This window comes from Nyctereutes procyonoides, unplaced genomic scaffold (genome assembly GCF_905146905.1).
Source record: "Nyctereutes procyonoides isolate TBG_1078 unplaced genomic scaffold, NYPRO_anot_genome, whole genome shotgun sequence".
NCBI classification, from domain to species: domain Eukaryota; kingdom Metazoa; phylum Chordata; class Mammalia; order Carnivora; family Canidae; genus Nyctereutes; species Nyctereutes procyonoides.
Genome location: NW_026575142.1, coordinates 63578811 through 63598230, shown reverse-complemented (window position 1 = coordinate 63598230; position 19420 = coordinate 63578811). Strand labels below are relative to the sequence as shown.

Sequence of the window (19420 nt, the reverse complement as noted above, 5' to 3'; positions counted from 1 at the left end):
ATGGAAGCTAAGTAGGCCAGGCATTTTGACTGTCTTAGAATAATTAGAGAATTTTGCATCGTTAGCCAGTGGGATACCTACCTCACCCGGCACAGCTTCAGAAAATGGTTTTTCTATTTCCTCAGCCTTCCCTCATTAGTGTCTCCTCCTGAACGAAGGCCAACTCTCCAGAATATCACTATAAAATATTTTATAAGCATTTATGGGACTGATCCAGCTGATTCTAAGCTAGTATTAATTTTCCAACTAGGATGGCACAAAGACCTATTTTGTCTCTATGTGAGATGACTTAGGGGATATTATAAAATCCTAATATACAACGAGGGCTAAAAAACGTTTTCCTGACTTACCTGGAGGTCTAAACAGGGGAGGCAAATTTGCAGTAAACATGCCCCCCTTTGCCCCTCTGTGCCTGTGATACGTTATCTGTAATCTATAATGCCCCTCTTGTCCTATGACTTCAGAATCCTTCTCAACACAGCACATAAACTGCAAGAGGTTGGGATTGGTATGAAAAATGATCTAGCCAGGTAATTGCTCCCACAAGTCTATAAACCCCTCAGGCGCAGGCACCAGGTCCAATTCAGGACGTGACATACAGTAGGTTCTTAATAAGTGGTGTTTGGAATGAACGATGGGCAGAGAGATGGATACATTAAATGGATGTGTGGATGAATGACATTTTTTTCTTTTTCTTTTTCTCTTTCTTTCTTTCTTTCTTTCTTTCTTTCTTTCTTTCTTTCTTTCTTTTTTTTTTCTAAACTGGTCCAGGAATGCCTGGAGGATGCTTCCTTCCCTGTCTTCTAGGGAACGTACTGTGTATCACCAGGGGTCTTGTGAACACCAGCTGAAACAGCTGAAAGAGACCTTAGAAAATACCAAGCGACAACTTCTCAGTTTTACAAAGATGAACGTAAGGTACAGAGAGAGCATCCACCTCTGGTGCGCTCTCTGAAGCTAGGGAGCCACCACCACCCCCATTCCATACCTTATTAACTCCATGGCTTCTGGCATTTTCTTTGCCTCTTCATCTATTAAATGAAGACAGTGATCTTGTCTGCTTTTCAGGGTTACTGTAAACCTAAACAAGAAAAAGAATGCAGTGTGCTTAGTGTAGTGCCTAACACCTGGTAAATAAAATAATTAAAATAAAATAAAATAAAATAAAATAAAATTAAAAATAAAATAAAATAAAAAATAAAATAAAATAAATAAAATGTTAACTTTTCTTTTTTTTTTTCCTCCCTCAGTATTAGCCCAGCCAGTGATGGTACAGTAAGTGGTTTTATTACAAAGTTTATCACGTTATGCTGTGTTTTTCCCCCTTATATTCAATGAATTGGACAACACCCCCGTTTTAGATACATAGAAACTAAGACAAAGAGAAGGTAAGGAACAGATTCTTATTCATCAAGAATAAAATGTTTCCTGTGTGGAAAAACATACAAGTCCAGAATGTCATTCTCTTCTCTCTTTGGCTAATCCTCTTATTTTATAATATATAACATACTTCATAGAAAATACTTTTATAATACTTGCCTTTAAACAATATAAGAATGAAGTTGAATTAAAAATGAGTGAGCTGAATTGTCCTTTTAAAAAACCCCAACATTCACATCACATATTCAGAACTTCAGGTCAGTAATTAGTCAGGGGTTGGGGGGGGGGAGGACAGGGTGGTGGCGAAGAAGAAGGAAGAGTTTTCTGTTGGCTTGACTTTGGTTGCCAGGAAACACATAAAGGCAGCAGGAACAGATGAAAACAAAAACTCCACACTGCTGGGAAGGTGGCCTTCGGAGGCAAGCACTTCACCGGGACAGGAGCCTTCAGCTGCGTCACACAAGAAAATGGAGCTTAAAACCCCAACATGTTAGTAGAAGCAAGGTTAGCCAAAGAGATTTTGGAGAAGTTGCTTTTTTAAATGCATTTAAAATGAGACTCAGAAGCTGTGTTCTCTGTCAGTTGGTATAAACATGGGGGAAGCCTTGGGCATTTTTAATCAAGCCAGATTAAGCAGACTATAAGGGGGGGTGTTTGAAAAGGATTTGACTGTAGATTTTGAAAGTAAACCATGGCATTAAAGAAGAGTGGGGGTCAAGAGCTTTTATGCCTTTTACCTCTTGGCTTCAACATTTTGCTTCCTCATTGTCTGCCTTGAAACATGCTTTCCTTTTGGAATTCTGTTGTGAAGTTGGGTTTCTTTCCAAAGGCACCTGTTGAAGGGTTAAAAAAAGAAAAAAGCATAGAAGTAGTTGAAGGCAGCTGAAAAGAGGTGAAGCCATCATGAGTTACCAGAATGCACCTGACTTGAATACGGGGCCACAGCCTGGGCCAAAGAGCCCCAGGAGAACAGGAGGTGCCACTGCAGACCAAGACTGCTGCCCGCCTCTGCTTGAACACCAGCTCGGTGTGGGTGACTTTCTCAAAATTCAGAGTGCCTTTGAGGTAAGCCTTAATCTTCTTAATTAAGGCTTGTTTTGAATTGTTCATGAAGACTAAGATGAAAGAGGTTTTTCCCTTAAAATCATATATTCCATGGCTAAAACAGGGAATTGAAAAGAATCGTCCAGGCTTGGATTTGACAGCAGAGTAACTTTATCCTTCCTTTCTGTGGGCTAAATAATATTATTTAGTTTGCGACTGCTGTTGTTGAATATCACTGCCATCAAGGAAGGATTAATTCTTGGACATGGTTTTTCCTAGAGAGCACCACAGTCTTGGAAAACCAGAAGTTGTGGTCATAGTGGGAATAACAGATCTCTAAGGTGACTCCCAGCACAACCGTCCTTGCATGGAGCATGCAAGTAAACTCTGGAAATGCCAATTGGCAGTTTGCAAACATCCTCCCCTGCTTCACTCCAAGTGACACAGCTCCCTTTCAAAGCCAATTTTGGCAATTCATTGTCCCAAGATCCGGTGCAAGGGACCAGTTGTCTCCAACTTTTTTGGTTAAATGTTGGGGCAATGCCCACCAAAATGAAATGAAAAGTTTTCATTTTAATTCTGCATATACAACAGGCCTTAGGAATTTTAACTATAAATGAATAACTTCCTTCTCTCTATCTTAATTAATTTGGAATTCTGCAGCTATGCATAGTAAACAGCATACATCAAAATGACTTTTAGTTTCTCATGCGAATTGGAAGAAGTGTTCTTTCGTGCTGTGGAATTTAGGTAGACATGAGCCTCCATTCTTCCTACTTCATTATGTTTGCTAAAATATGTTCTTAGGACTTCAGAAGATCCGCTGAGGGTGCTTGGGAGTATCCACTTTAATTTGAAACAGACATACAATATTTTGGAATCCCACCTTGAAATTAATAAAGCATGATTAAATGGAACCATTATATTGGCCTGTAATTGGCATAAATTTTCATCTTTAGCTCTCTCTGCCGAAAAGCATTGCTAACTACTGGAAAAATCTGCCCGTATCCTGTTTTGCATAACAGGTTAGGTTCTACCTGTAAAGATAAATTAATGTCCCACTTATATTAATCATTTCTTTATAATATAATCATATTTTGTAGCAAAGGCATGCTCTGGCCTACACTTTTCTTATTTTAATTGTCATATAACTATTTATCCGACCCCTATTTGTCTGCAGAATTTCAGTGCTGCTCATGTCCAATGCCCCAAATGAATTTGGCGTATTTTGATAGACACAGCAAACATTTTGACAGCTTGAGGACATTCAGAGAAACGTAACTGCAGACGATGACAGTTTTGACTCTGGAATGAACAGAAATGTGGTGGTTTGTTCTGCTAAGAGCACAAAGAATCTGAATTCTAGGGTCTGTTAGGAGAGTTGACATTATGAAGTTGGTATGTTAGGAAGTGAAACTGCTACAGAAGGTGGGGGTGGGTGTTCTCTTCAAGCCACTCATCAGCCTGGAGGAAACCCAATGAAACAGGATAATCAATCTCCAGAGTTGTTTTCATTGTTGTCGTTGTTTCTACTTTTGCTTTAAATGTTTCAAACACTGGATCACTGATTTTGAAATGACCAGTTGGAATAGCGGGTTCTGCTGAGGGAGAATAGATTGCAATTCAGAGCTTGCATGAACATAGAAAATCTAATGACAGTTTTTAAAAAAGAAGTTGAGGTTTGCAGACATACTTTCCAGAGGAAAATGAAGTCTCTCCATTTTTAACAGACTCAACAGACACCAAATGGAATAATCTGATGGCAAATGTGCGACCAGGACTAAACATTAGGCCCTTGAGACAATATGAATTCCAAGCACAGCATGGAGACCTAGAGAAGAATGATGCATGAGCTGGTTTCAGTGGAGTTTAGTCCATCTGTCATGAGCGTTAGGCCCACAGGCCACAGGTGTAACAGGAAAAATTGCCCTCAGCTGCTGTCCTGCAACATGGAATTGAAAGGCAGTGATTTGTACTCCAATCACTAAAGACATGCTCTTGGAAATGCCAAGATTCTGGCACTAGATCCCTTTATCTCTTATCTTTTTGGAACACAGATTGCTTATTGGGGGCTAAAGAGTTGACAGATATAGATAAAGTCCATATCCTTAATTGAAAAATGGGAAGTTGGGTCTTTGAATTGTGTGCTGAAGCTTTCACATATGCTTCCAAATGAAATACACATATAAATCTTAGTGGTAACATTTAAGAATAAAGCATGTAATGCTTACATTTGTTGTGGGATAGTATAAATGACTTGGAATCACTGTTTAAACTCTAGGAAACCTCTCTGGTCTTTTCAGATTAAGTTTCAGATTAAGTTATCTGTGCATTGTATAGATTCTGTTCACTCTCGAGATAGGTTTGTTCTGAGAACTTCTTTGAACATTTTCCTTGGACTTCTTGCTGGGATTTTTGCTCTGCCTTTCTCAATGTCTTTGTCTTTCCTATTTGGAACATAAACATCTCGCCTTTTGCGTATGGTTCAGATTTCTATTTAAGCTAAAGATTCAGTAGGGGTTGGGCAAATGGCAGCATGGAGTAGATAGGGTAGGGCCAACCCCTGACTCTGGGCCCAATGTTGGCCAGAACAGACATTTCAGGAGATGATACACAGACACAATTGTGGTTGGAAGTATGTCAGGACCCAACCCAGTGAGTCCAGAAAGTGTAGGCAAACTACAGTCCCATCAGGGCATCCAGGACCAAAGAAACAAAGTCTTGGCATGCAGAGGCCAACAATGGAGAGCTCAAGGAAAGAAATACTCAGAAACCTACATAGCCAGACTCTCAGAAGAAACTCAATAAATAACAGATCTCAATTGAGCTTTTCCAGAACTCCATTTCCCTTGCTTGGGCTATAATTTCTACTTATTGGCATTCCTATAAAATCATCAAACCACAGCTATCCTTCTTTACATAATAGCTAGTTTTTGAAGTTGCTAAGAAAATGTAAAATACGGTTGACATCAAAATAATATGAATGTCCAGAGACCATGTCATTTCTCTAGGCATTGCAAGTGCGACAGGAAAGTTTGAGTAGCAACCATTTTACAAGTCTCTGAATAAGTTTCAATGCCTTCAGGTTGATATATGGCTTTTCGGACACCATCACTTGAAAGAAAATGAAATCCACAAGTTACTTTTCTAGTACTTTTATCCAGGTAATTTCTTTGTTCCAAAGATAAGGATCAACTTAAAACAAGATGTAAAAAAGTAAAAAATAAATAAAGATGAGGATCAAGACGTTAATTAAAAACTTTTGAATGCTAATGAAATATGAAGTAGGAGATGGAAAAATGATGCCTTTGTATCCTTCTAAGTGAATTTGTCTTTGTAACTCATTGCTTCCACTTCCTAGCACAACTAAAAGGAATGCAAAAGCATAGTTGTGTTATTCAAAGTTTAATTTCTTTTAGGAACTGTAGGAGTTGGAATCAAGAGACTGTTAGAGGCCATGTGGTTTAACCTCTACTCACTGAATATATAATATCTATGTTAACTGAGCACTTATTCTTCCAAGTATTTTCCAGATACTATCTTATTGACTCCTCACTACAACCTTATTATCCCCACTTTAGAAATAAAGGAAACTGAAGCCCAAAGAGCTTGAATGACTCGCACAATTTTTCTGGAACAATGATCTATTTTCATTATATGACTTCTCTTTGCTTGAGCGGTCCACCCAGCTCTATCTTCCTCATAACTAAACTAAAACTCTTCCTGGAAATCAGGGGAGGTAAAAATGATGAATAAAAATGTATTATCTTTCAAGTACTGTAAGATTTTATGAAGCACTTTTGTGCTTGGTATCATGTTATTTGATCCTTTCACCAGCCTGGAATGTAACCATTTTTACTTCCCATTTACACACAAGGAGAATGAAACTCAAAAATACTTAGTTGAATTACTCCATGGGACAGAGCCAGGGCCCAGGGACAGATTGTCAACTTTCCAGCCCATTGTATGGTTCAGGTCCCACTGGCCACAAGGCAACCTCCCTTTGGGATGTTGCTTTAAGGAGTGGGAATCCAATAGGAGAAGGACTTCATTAACAAAACAAGCATGTTAAATTGATAGCACACAGACACTCTGCCCTGGCAACTTGGAATTAATGTGCAATCAGCAAATAATCAACAGCTCCTACAATAAAATCAATGCAGAGAAAAGGTGGAAGAAAAAAAAGGAAAAGATAAGAATAATCTATTGCTTTATCATCTTTTCCTTTCTCAAGGCATCTCAGTGGAGGCTTATGAGAAGGTAAACAGGTAGAGCTTAATCTATGACCCTATTATATGGTACCCTATGCATTTAGCAGCCTCAGTCAATTCATAGCCTGCTATACAAAGGCAGCAGGTCAGAGCATGTCTCACTCCAACTCTATTAGTGGAATCAAAAAACCTATTTTTGATGGCAAGAGAAAATCAGCAGAGCTCTGCGGGTCCCCCTTTCCTCTCCCCCAGCACTGAGGTGATAGCACAAAGCAAATCCAATACCACTGCAGCTGGCACAATTGGAAATGAAGGAGATTCTTTGGAGATGTCTGACTTGCATTCACGGTCGAGGTCAGCAAACTATGTCATCACCAAAACACAAGCAAAGGAAGTTTTGTGTCAACACACATGAAAGATTGGTCTTCTTGAACACTGTTGACTTTGTGCTGAATTTTATGACAGGTTCTCTAACAGCTTCACGCCCTTTCCAATTTCTCTGTGTGCTTTTGGAGCAGGTGCTTATAAAAATTGATCTGGATCGGAGAGGGTGAGGAAGAGTGTTTTAGGCGAGCAAATATTTTAACCTTGAGCTTTGACCAGGACTGGAATAGAGAAAGCAACCAAAAACCTCGATATAAAGCTGAGGGAAAGGCAGCAAAATGCCTGGTGCTATTCATTTGTAATGCATCAGCTTAGCCAGACCTGCAGACCTACTGCATGGCCTACTTTTTCCAATTTCCAGAGAATTAAAAAAGAAATATGAAGAAAACAGACAACTAAAGAACTGTATTTGTGCCATTTGGATGGCACATTTGTCACTCAGTATAGCACACTCAATCATGACAGGATCCTACTGGCTCTGTTGCTAGAAATAAGAAGCCTTGGGGTTGTCCCTTGGTGATTTCCAACCTTTCCCCCAAGGCGCTGTCTTCTCACTTCCATAAGTCCCTCAGGGTCTTTTCCTCCCTTATCCTGTCTTCCCACCATTTTATGGATATGGCCTTTATTAAATCTTGATTCTCTGGCTACCTACATTCTCTGCTGAGGACCACCAAGGACATTCTTTTCCTCTACTTCTTCCCCTTCCATGTGTGTACACATTCTTCCCTAAGTCTCTCAACACTTCTGAGACCAGGTTGTCATGCTCCTCCAGACTTGCGTTGTCCAATAAGGTGACCATGAGCCACGTGTGGTGATTGATGGACTGATTTAAGTTTTAAAATTATTTATTTATTTATTTATTTATTTATTTATTTATTTATTTATTTATTTATGAAAGAGAGAGCGTGGGGGGAAGAGAAGAGGGGGAAAGAATCTCAACCAGACTCTGCACTGAGTGTGGAGGCTGATGTAGGGTTCAGTCTCACGACCCTGAGATTATGACCTGAGCCGTAATCAAGAGTTGTGACGCTTCACCAAATGAGACACCCAGGTGCCCCACCACATGTGGTCATTAAATTAAAGTAAAATAAAATAAGAATTGAATAAAATGAAAGATTCATTTAAAGTACTCAGCCACACATGGCTAGTAGCTCTCATATTGGATAGTTAAGATTCTAGAATATTTTCATCATTGCAGAGAGTCCTATTGGACAATGCTGATTTGATCCCTTTTCATGGTACCCTACTAGCCTGTTCCATTTCCTTGTTTCTGACCACATTCATATGGGCTAGGGATTACTCTCCGTATAACTACCAGACAGTAGAGCCTGGAGGCCAAATTGATTCTTGGCCCCAAAGATACCAGAAAATATTTCCCTTCACTCTCACCTAAACTGTATTTTTCTACATTCTTCCCTAGTACTGTAGAGAATACATAACATCTATTCCCTTTGGAGGAATTCTTACTTCCTCATCCAATCTGGTCCCACCTCCCCACAGGTGTTCAGTCTGGATTTACATTTCCAACAAATCAGTCAAAACTATCTGGCACTGGAACTCGACTCAAATTATTTAAGTCACGATGGCCATGTTTTAGTTATTTGAATGATCTAGCTGTATTTCTGTGTTAGGACTTAACAAATGCTGGGCTCAGCATGGACTGCTCCTGCCTGCTCCCTGACAATTTCCCAGCAAACTCCTACACCTACTTCATATTTCAATATCACTCTCTCAAGAAAGTCTTCTCTCACCATCCAGGCTGGATTAGTACCTTACTAGGTTTCTGTTCACCCTTATCATAGCTTCTTGCATGTTCTTTTTGCTGCTCTCATTGCAAATGTCCTGATTAAGTACAAGGCTATTATTTGTTTAAAGCCAGGGAGATGGGTCAGGCAGGTGGAGAGAAGTCAAATGAGATCTATAGATCCCAGAGAGTGGAGAGCATGGGTGCAGCTGAGATACCTGGAGGAGAGAGCTGAGTGTCTAAGATGGAGCTTAGGGAAATTTTTCAAGGGGATGGAGAAACAACTGGAGTGGCTATAATAATAAAGTAGCAGGGTTATTTCCCAGAAGTAGAAGGGCAAGAAAAAGAGATTATAGCCAGTGAAATACAATTTCACCCATCTTTTTGATTCCTATTTAGCGGTCCTTTGTTATTAAAGCAAAGCTAGAAGGAATCACTATTCTCACTGTAAAAAGTCTAGTCACACATGAAAGTCCCCTTTACCATGGTCCACCTTCAGCCACTGCTCTGCCTCAAGTAACTACTCACATGTTGCATCTTTCCAGTGCATGTTTATTCATTTCTACCCATAAATGCACATATACGTAGCACATATAGTTCTATTTTACATAAACTATGTTTATATATTTTATAATATTTTATGCATTCAAGGAAAAATGCCACACAAATGGCTGTTAATCATGTGAAAAGATCCTCATACTTATTAGGAATTTGATTTGAAACTCCAAATAAAAAAAGACCTGCATTTTCATTTATCAGCTTGGCAAAGATAAAAAAGATCACCAATATATACTGCTGGCAAAGAATCCGGGAAATGGGTGCTATTATTGAGACTGTGAATTGCCCAAGTGTTTTTTGGTAGGCAGTTTTCCAGAAGTGTATCAAATGTAAAATGTATCCAGTGTGTCCTTTTTGAAGGAGCAATTCTTATTTGATGTGCTGTCCTAAATAATGACATGTGCAGAAGAAATATATGTATGAGAATATCCATTGTGATTGTCAGTAAAATGGACTATTTCAAACAGCCCAAATATTTGCCAACAAGTGAACGGATAAATAAATTATGGGATGTGCCTACTATTCAGCTCTTAAAAAGAATAAGGCAGGCATATAAAATTGTCAAGATTTACTGTTCAGCAAAAAAAGAGAAAATTACAGAACAGTGCATGATCATATTCTAAAATGAAAAATGTGTGTATTTGTGTGTGTATCGAGGTCTCAATTATGGTAAAATAGAAGTGTGCTTTAGCAGGGTAAGGCCTAGCAAATGGCTTGGTGGGCACCTTATCTATACCATAATTCAGTGCAAAGATAAATGTCATTAAAATGTCAGTGTATCCTACTACAAATTCCATGGTACTGTTCTAAATGTGTGCCTACCAATGCTGAATTTAAATAATGTTGAATTTACAAGCAATGCTTTTTATAAATACTTTGATCTTCTACTAAGTAGTGTTTCTCCATCAACTTCCTTTCAGTGAGTTTTAGCATTAAGAGAGAGATGATAGAGACCTATTTTATTGCCTTTATTTTACAGGCAAGGAAACAAAAATCTCAATGAAGGGATTTGTCCGGATCCATCTGAGTTTTGGGCAGAGCCAGAACATTGCTCAGAGTGGTCTGATATCCATTTTTGTCCCTTTTCTCATAGCAAAAAACCCTAAACTTTATTTAGAATTATTTCTGATTTTCCCACATTTTATGCTGTATTATTCTATAACTTGGCTATTGTTCATCTCTCTGGCCTCCTTCTCAAACTTGTAGTTATTAGGAAAACAGATGAGCATCTCTTCTGCAGCACGGAAGAGCCTACTAAAAATATATTCATTCATTTCCCTCATTCTAGCAACAGGTACTTATCAATGTCTGTCCTGTGGGAGCTGAAAACCACTTAGACTCAGACCTTCCCTCACCGAAGGGTATGCCAACAAGTGAACTCGCTGTTACTCTGTTAAAAACTGCTCAGTGCTCTGAGGAAAAGAACAGTGTTGTGGGAGCATGTTGCTCACCTTGGGGAGGGGGCCCCCTGGAAGGCTTCCTGGAGGAAGGAACATCCAAGCTGCCATCTGAGGGAAAGGCATCACTCTGGCAGGTAAATGCAGGTTGGGGGATTAGTTTTCCAGAAAGAGGAGAGAAGTGCAAAGTTGGGTTGGGCGGAAGTAGTGTGGTGCTTTCAGGCATCCATTTGCCTGTGTCTTGGTTAGTCCTGAAATTTTAACTCCATTCGAACCGGTGAGCTCTTGAATCATTGAGATCACACCGTTAATGAAAATTAAAACTGACTAAAATTCACTGAAGCAAGGAAAAAAAAAGGCAATATGAACGTTGGCTGGCAGACTCATGTCTCCTGTTCTGTTGTTCAGTCTCTCATGAAAGTTCACTGGTAGGTGAACATTGCAGGGGTTGATTTAAACTGATGCATCTGTTTTGAAATAACACATCCAATCTTCTGCTCCAGAAGATGTTCACAGGGTTTGACAGCAAACGCTAATACATATTCATAACCGATAGGCTTTGTAACCAAGGGAAATTGAGGCAAGCGCAACAGAACGAAGCATGAGAAAGCCGCATGTTAATTTTAAATTTAATTATAGAGATAGGGGGAAAGGATGCATTTTGATAGTGTATACTCATTCAGCTGTCATGGAACATTACCCAAAAATCATGCCAAATATTTGACAGAAGAAATATTATTTTGGGTGAAATGCTTGATAAAACTAGCAGGTCCTGGGGAAAACAAGATTCTGAAACTCTATTAGAAACTATTTTTCGTGTAGAAAAAAAAAAAACGTTGCAAAATTCTAATGATATGAAAGAAAAAAAAATAAAAAGCTTTCAAACCAAGGGAAGGTCTCTCTGGTCCGTGGACGATTTCTCTTTATGGAACACTCTTGACTCTTGACATGTGTTAAGTGCTAAATTCAGTTTGAAATTAGGAAAAACAATAATTAGTGTGACTCTTGTGTTCTTCTCACTTTTGGTAAACCCGAAACCATGTGTCCTTCATTCTGACCAGTACACCAAGGCTTTTTACTGAAGTGTGTTTGAACAGCACAGACCCTGGTGCCGCATGCTTAAAATAGTGTTTGGCATGGAGCAGTCACTTAATAAATATTTGTTGAATGAATGGAATAAATAAACCTACCCTATTCTATCTTGCATGCTGTATAAGCTCAATGTATTATTTATTAACGAATAGATCAGTGGATGGATGGATGGATGGAAGGATGGATGGATGGAAGGAAGTATCCCTCTAAGTGGCTTACAACTCACAATTTGACATTAATTTTCAGGATCTGAAAGCACATACTCACCCGTGAATGAAGAGGGTGGACTTTGGGTCAGTGACCTGTTAGCCCACTGCTGGCTTTCACATGGGAGAAAAATACTTGGATTTCTGAGCAAATTCGATTGTTGTTGCTCCATAGTTTTTAAAAAGGACTTGTGGTATTGTCCTGGGCAAGTCCTTATTTACAGAATAGGGGAAAAAGAGGAAAACTTTCTTCCCTCGTTTCATTATAAAATATTGCTATAGGAAAAAAAAATAAGGAAAAAACAAACACGAACAGCATTTCTAAAAGTTGGCAGAATTTAGAAGAATTAAGTGTCGGTTTTGAGAATGTATCGCTTTATTTTGCCAGCAAGTATGTAAATGGTTAGGCTTACTATAACTATTTTTTTTAGCAAACAATTGTGAGTCTTAAGAGGAATGAGCTCAGTGAGGGTTTGGGTATAGGCAATCTCTTATTTTGCTGATGGAAATGTAAATTTGTTCAATCTTTTGGAGGAGGATTTGCCAAGATATATCAAAAACTTTAAATTCTGACTCAGCAATTCTGTTTCTAGGGAATTTCCCACAGGAAATAATTGGACAAGTGAGCGAAGATGTATGCCCTGAGATGTTTGTTGCAGGGCTGTTTATATAAAACAGCAAAGCATTGGGAACAATTGAAATTTTTAATAGTGGGGGCCATAAATTGTATGTCTTCTCCACAGAATATTGTGCAGCCATTAAAAATGATGGTAAAGACCAATATATATTGTACAAGGTTTGATGTAACGTGAAAAATGCAGCATACGGAGATATGTATATCATGACACCATCTGAAAAATAATGCACAGGTAATCCTCTTTCTGCCCAAAAAACAATCTGACATGTTGATGGCATTATGGAGGATTTTAATTTTTGGCTTTTTTATATTTTGTATTTTCTATAGTAAATTTCTATGAATTATTTTGTGCGGGAAATAATTTTAAAAATGTGTTGGCACTCTTACACATTGCTAATTGAAAGTACACGATCTCGAATTTAAAAAAGGCTGTCAAGTTTCTTACAAAGGATATATTTTTAGAGGTTTGCACTTAGGTTTAGCACTTAGTTTTCACAGAAGGTACAGTGAAATCCAAATCTTACAAATCTCAAGGCTGAAGGGAGTTTTACAAAGTCCATGCTTTTTTTATTTTATTTTTTTTAAAGATAGCTCCTGAGAACTGACTGTATCTGCAGAAAATGCTTTCTAGGCAAAAGGAAAGGAATTTTAGAATATTCTTTTGAAAGGTTTTCAGGAAGACAGGAAGATTTTCTAAATGTCTAAAGTTGTAACCACTGAGATACTCAACCAGGCACAGCTGGAAGCAATGCTGGGTTATTGCATTGCTTGATAGTTAAATAAACAGCAAAATAAATGTACAAACATTATCTTAGAAGGGCTGAATGGAGAATATGTTTTCTATTAGGTCATAAACTGTTTGCTTTTATTATAAAAGAAGTTCTAAGAGATGCCAAGTTACTAATTTCTACTTCAAAAAGACCAGAGGATCTTGACTAATAGAAGTGAAAGGGTACACTTTCAAACACCATTAGGAGTTTTTGTTTGGAAAGTCTACGTTCAAATTCGAACAAATTGTCTATGGGAAGAAGGTTATATTAAAGCCATACTTCTTATTAAAGTCAAATTAAATTTTCAATTGAAAGTACTGAGAATTAATTACTTTATCCTTATGTTTTATAATGAAATCAAATTTCCTAAATTCTTAATGTTTCCCTAGCTATTACTAAATACATGCTTGTGAGTCTAGCTTGCTGTGGATGTGACTTCAACACAATAACTTAAAGCTGGAATAAAATTGTTTAAGGTAAAGATGGCTTTCTATGCAGATTATCTTATTGGATCCTTATATAAACCCTGTTGTTATGACTGATTTATGACCACACAAATTACTATGCAGCAAATTCAGGGATAATACCCAAATGTTAAATAAGGTGGTATTAATTTAGATATATATGTATACTTCTATATACATGTATTTTTTTTCCAAAGATGGCTCAAAGAGAAGTTATTTTGCCTCTTAGTACTGATCTAATACAGATTGAGAGGTTATCTCAACTAAATCAGTATATGCAAGCTCATTTTTAGATTGAGGGATTGTTTTATCTTTCTTCCAATGGAGTTACCTTCTGCCAAGAAGTCCAGGATAGAAACTACTGGCTCACCTAAAATCCATGAAAGTAGCAGTAGAAGTGGCTCATGACAAGATGCAAGCTCTAGTGCCTCACAGTGTTGGTCTGGTATGTACGAAGTGGTCTTGGTCTCTGGAAACAGGGGGGTAAACCTTCCTTTCCCTGGGCTCACTTAGACCAGTTTTATATCCAAGGAGGAGCTGCTGAGGCCATGTGTACAGTTAGTTGTTATTTCATATGAAGCCCCAAACTAGCATCTGCTGCCAGGATGGCAACAGTCAGAGAAACTGAGAGCTTCTTGTAATCCTGTTAGGAAAGTCTCCTTCATATATTCTTTGGAGCCACTGAGAAGCCTCTTAGAAGCGTCTAGTTAGTACCTGGCCACTCCTGATAAATAGGATCATTTTACTAAAATTAGTAACTACATACCCTTCCAAATCCTTACACACACACACACACACACACACACACACATACACACACACTCTCTCCAACAAATGAATTTAGCTAAATCCTTAGAGAAGAGTCATTGCTAACACGATGGCTTTGTATTTATAGTCCTTCTAGTCTTTAAACCATTTAGCAGGGAATTAACATGTATTGAGTATAAATGTGTTATACTCACCTTAAATTATCCCATGTGGTTCACATCAATTATCCGCTAATCCTGATCACAGCCCTAACAGTTATCATTATCCCTATTTAGAGGTGTAATAACTGAGGCCGAGGTTTAGAGCCCCAGCTGCACAACCACACAATCCCCCTGCCACAGCGGGATGTGTATAACATAATAGAGGGAGTGAATTAATTTTAGTCCCAGAACATAAGTGGGAGCCACTGATAAAATGAGAATTAGCTGCGCGGTAAAAGTTAATGCATTTGTACTTTAAAGTTTGTGTAAAAGATCACATGCTTTCGTTATACATTGAATGAATTTATTCGAGCTGGCATATAATAGAATCAATGAACATAAAACACATACCGATCGAGGCATAATGCTTCTTGAAATACATTAGAAATGTTCAGTTAAAGCAAATTCTTAAATTTTAACCAAAGGTATGGCAAAAACTGGTCTTATTTTCAAACTTGAATCCATGAACAATCAATAATCAGAATTGTCCAGTGTATTATAAAATCGCTCTTTTCTATCAAACTTTATGAATTGGGAGTATCCCTCAAATCATCTCCCAGGGCATATTGGCTTAATCAATATGCAGAGTTATAATGTTGATTGTTCATGTTACTTTGGGGAAGAAAGTTTGTTGTCTTCTTTGTTTATGGTCTATTTGCAATTCCATATTCTAGAATATATAAAAGACTTATTTTGGTATTTACCCATCAAATCCATTTCCTGTGCTTAGAAATAGAGAAAAGTCACTAATTCACAGGAAGAAAATACTCTGAGATTCAGCTTTAAAATGTTTTAAACATAATCTAAGATAATAACATAAATAGAAGAGGTTGATTGATGTCATTATGTAAGTTTAAAATACAAGATTGACATTGACTTAGCTTTCAGAAACAGTTTGCAATTTTGGCTCAAATGGAGTGTTTTTAGGATCAGATTTCTTTCTCCACACTTGAAATCTGGGTCACTGAAAAATTTCCATCTCTCTAAACTTTTTGGACTAAAAATAATTTAACAAAGAAAGGAATGATGGACTTCTGAGTAGTTCAAAGGGCTGGATACCAATTATTTCTCAGAAAGTTAATTTAATTAATTAAAAGCCTATACCAAATTCTATTAAACACTTGATTGCTTAGTTTTTGTACACATCATACCTCAGTTCATCTTTTTTTTTTTAATTAAGACTTCATATTTTTAGAGTAGTTTTAGGCTCACAACAAAACTAAAGGGAGGGTACAGAGATAACCTATATCTCCTCTACCCTAAAACCTGCACAGCCTTCTGCTTTATCTCCATTGCCCACCAGTGGGGTACAACTGTTATCATTGATGAACCTACATTGACAAATCATAACCACCCAAAGTCCACACTTTACATTAGGATTCACTCTTGGTGTTGTACATTCTGTGGGGTTTGGACAAGTGCCTAATGACATATATCCACCAAATTGGTATCAGACAGAGTAGTTCCACTGCCCTGAAAATCCTCTATGCTCTGCCTATTTACCCACCCCCCCCACCCCATGCCTCTAACCCCTGGCAACCATTGAAACTTTTACTGTCTCTCTGGTTTTACCTTTTCTAGAATTTGATGTAGTTGGAATCCTATACCATACAAGCTTTTCAGGTTGACTTTTTTTCACTTAATATGCATTTAAGTTTCCTCCAGGTCTTTCCATGGCTCCATAGCCCATTTCTTTTTAGCATTGAATAATATTCTATTCTCAGGATGTACCAGTTGGTGTATCCATTCACCTACTGAAGGACGTCAGCTTGTTTTTTCCCAAATATTTGCAATTATGAATAAAGCTGCTGTAGACATCCATGTGTAGGTTTTTGTGTAGACCTAAGTGTTCAGTTCACTTTGGTTAATACCAAGGAGCATGATTGCTGAATCGTATAATATGTTCGGTTTTGTAAGAAACCACCAAACTATCTTCCAAAGTGGCTGTCTGACATTACATTCCCATCAGCAATGGAGGAGAGATCCTATTCTAGACCCTTGTTAGGATTTGCTTTTGTCAGAGTTCCAGATTTTGGCCATTTTAATAGAGTGTGTAGTGATACCTCGCTGTTTTAATTTGTATTTCCCTGATGACATATGATGTGGAGCTTCTTTTCATATGCTTATTTGCCATCTGTATCTGTATATCTTCTTCTGTGAGGTATTAATTAAGGTCTTTGGCCCAATAATAAATTGGATTGTTTTCTTATTGTTGAATTTTAAGAATTTTTAAAATATAATTTGGATGAGTTCTTTATCAGATACATCTTTTGAAAATATTTTCTTCCAGGCGATGGTTTTTATTCTCATTCTTTTGACATTGTATTTCACAGAGCAGAAGTTTTTTTAATTTCAGAGAAGTCCAGATTATGAATTCTTTCTCTCATGGATAGTACCTTTGGCGTTGCATCTAAGAAGTCATCACCAGACTAAAGGGCATCCAGGTTTGCCTCTATGTAATCTTCTAGGAGTTTTATGGTTTTGTGTCTTATGTTTAGGTCTGTGATATATCTTGAGTCAATTTTTGTGAAAGGTGTAAGGGTTATGTCTAGATTTATTTTTTATTTTTATTTTTTTTAGATTTTATTTATTCATGAGAGACACACACAGAAAGAGGCAGAGACACAGGCAGAGGGAGAAGCAGGCTCCGTGTAGGGAGCCTGATGTGGGACTCGATCCCAGGACTCCAGGATCACGCCCTGGGCTGAAGGGAGGCACTCAACCACTGAGCCACCCAGGCATCCCTAGATTTATTTTTTTCTATCATGTGGATATCCAGTTATTCCAGCACCATTTGTTGAAAATATTCTTTTTTTTTCTCTTATTGTATTGCCTTGGACCTTTGTTAGAGATCTAATGACTATAGTTTTGTGGGTCTATTTCTGGGCTTTCTATTACATTGATCTTTGTCTCTACCATAATCCTTGGGTACTTACTTAGATTTATAGTAAGTCTGGAAGTCAGATATAGTTCTCCAACTTTATTCTTGTCCTTCAATATTTTGTTAGTTCATCTGCATCTTTGGCTTCTCCATATAAACTTTAGAATCAGTTTGTTGATATCTACAGAATAACTCATTGGGATTTTGATTGCCATTTCAAGGAATCTATAGATTATCTTGGGAAGAACTGAGATCTTGAGAGTCTTGAGTCTTCCTATCTGTAAGCATGGAATAGCTCGTCATTTATTTAGCTCATCTTAATTTCATTGGTTGGAGTTTTATAGTTTATCTCATATAAATCTTATACATATTTTGTTACATTTATATGCATTTCATTTTTCTAGATACTGATCTAAATGGTATTGTGAGACTGAGAAGGAGAAATTAAGGAGTCAATCCCATTTACAATTGCACCCAAAAGCATAAGATACCTAGGAATAAACCTAACCAAAGAGGTAAAGGATCTATACCCTAAAAACTATAGAACACTTCTGAAAGAAATTGAGGAAGACACAAAGAGATGGAAAAATATTCCATGCTCCTGGATTGGCAGAATTAATATTGTGAAAATGTCAATGTTACCCAGGGCAATTTACACGTTTAATGCAATCCCTATCAAAATACCATGGACTTTCTTCAGAGAGTGAGAACAAATTATTTTAAGATTTGTGTGGAATCAGAAAAGACCCCGAATAGCCAGGGGAATTTTAAAAAAGAAAACCATAGCTGGGGGCATCACAATGCCAGATTTCAGGTTGTACTACAAAGCTGTGGTCATCAAGACAGTGTGGTACTGGCACAAAAACAGACACATAGATCAATGGAACAGAATAGAGAATCCAGAAGTGGACCCTGAACTTTATGGTCAACTAATATTCGATAAAGGAGGAAAGACGATCCACTGGAAGAAAGACAGTCTCTTCAATAAATGGTGCTGGGGAAATTGGACATCCACATGCAGAAGAATGAAACTAGACCACTCTCTTGCACCATACACAAAGATAAACTCAAAATGGATGAAAGATCTAAATGTGAGACAAGATTCCATCAAAATCCTGGAGGAGAACACAGGCAACACCCTTTTTGAACTCGGCCACAGTAACTTCTTGCAAGATACATCCACGAAGGCAAAAGAAACAAAAGCAAAAATGAACTATTGGGACTTCATCAAGATGAGAAGCTTTTGCACAGCAAAGGATACAGTCAACAAAACTCAAAGACAACCTACAGAATGGGAGAAGATATTTGCAAATGACGTATCAGATAAAGGGCTAGTTTCCAAGATCTATAAAGAACTTATTAAACTCAACAGCAAAGAAACAAACAAACCAATCATGAAATGGGCAAAAACATGAAGGGAAATCTCACAGAGGAAGACATAGACATGGCCAACAAGCACATGAGAAAATGCTCCGCATCACTTGCCATCAGGGAAATACAAATCAAAACCACAATGAGATACCACCTCACACCAGTGAGAATGGGGAAAATTAACAAGGCAGGAAACAACAAATGTTGGAGAGGATGCGGAGAAAAGGGAACCCTCTTACACTGTTGGTGGGAATGTGAACTGGTGCAGCCACTCTGGAAAACTGTGTGGAGGTTCCTCAAAGAGTTAAAAATA

General features: G+C 37.8%; 1 protein-coding gene across 1 annotated transcript in view; it reads left to right on the top strand.

Moving 5' to 3' along the window:
- The first annotated feature begins 2283 nt into the window (after nucleotides 1-2283).
- Nucleotides 2284-19420, top strand: part of WDR49 (WD repeat domain 49) — a 124630-nt gene continuing 107493 nt past the window's right edge. Inside the window, exon 1 of the mRNA XM_055308487.1 lies at nucleotides 2284-2445. Coding sequence (XP_055164462.1) covers nucleotides 2284-2445 — 162 coding nt within the window. The remainder of the gene's footprint in view (nucleotides 2446-19420) is intronic.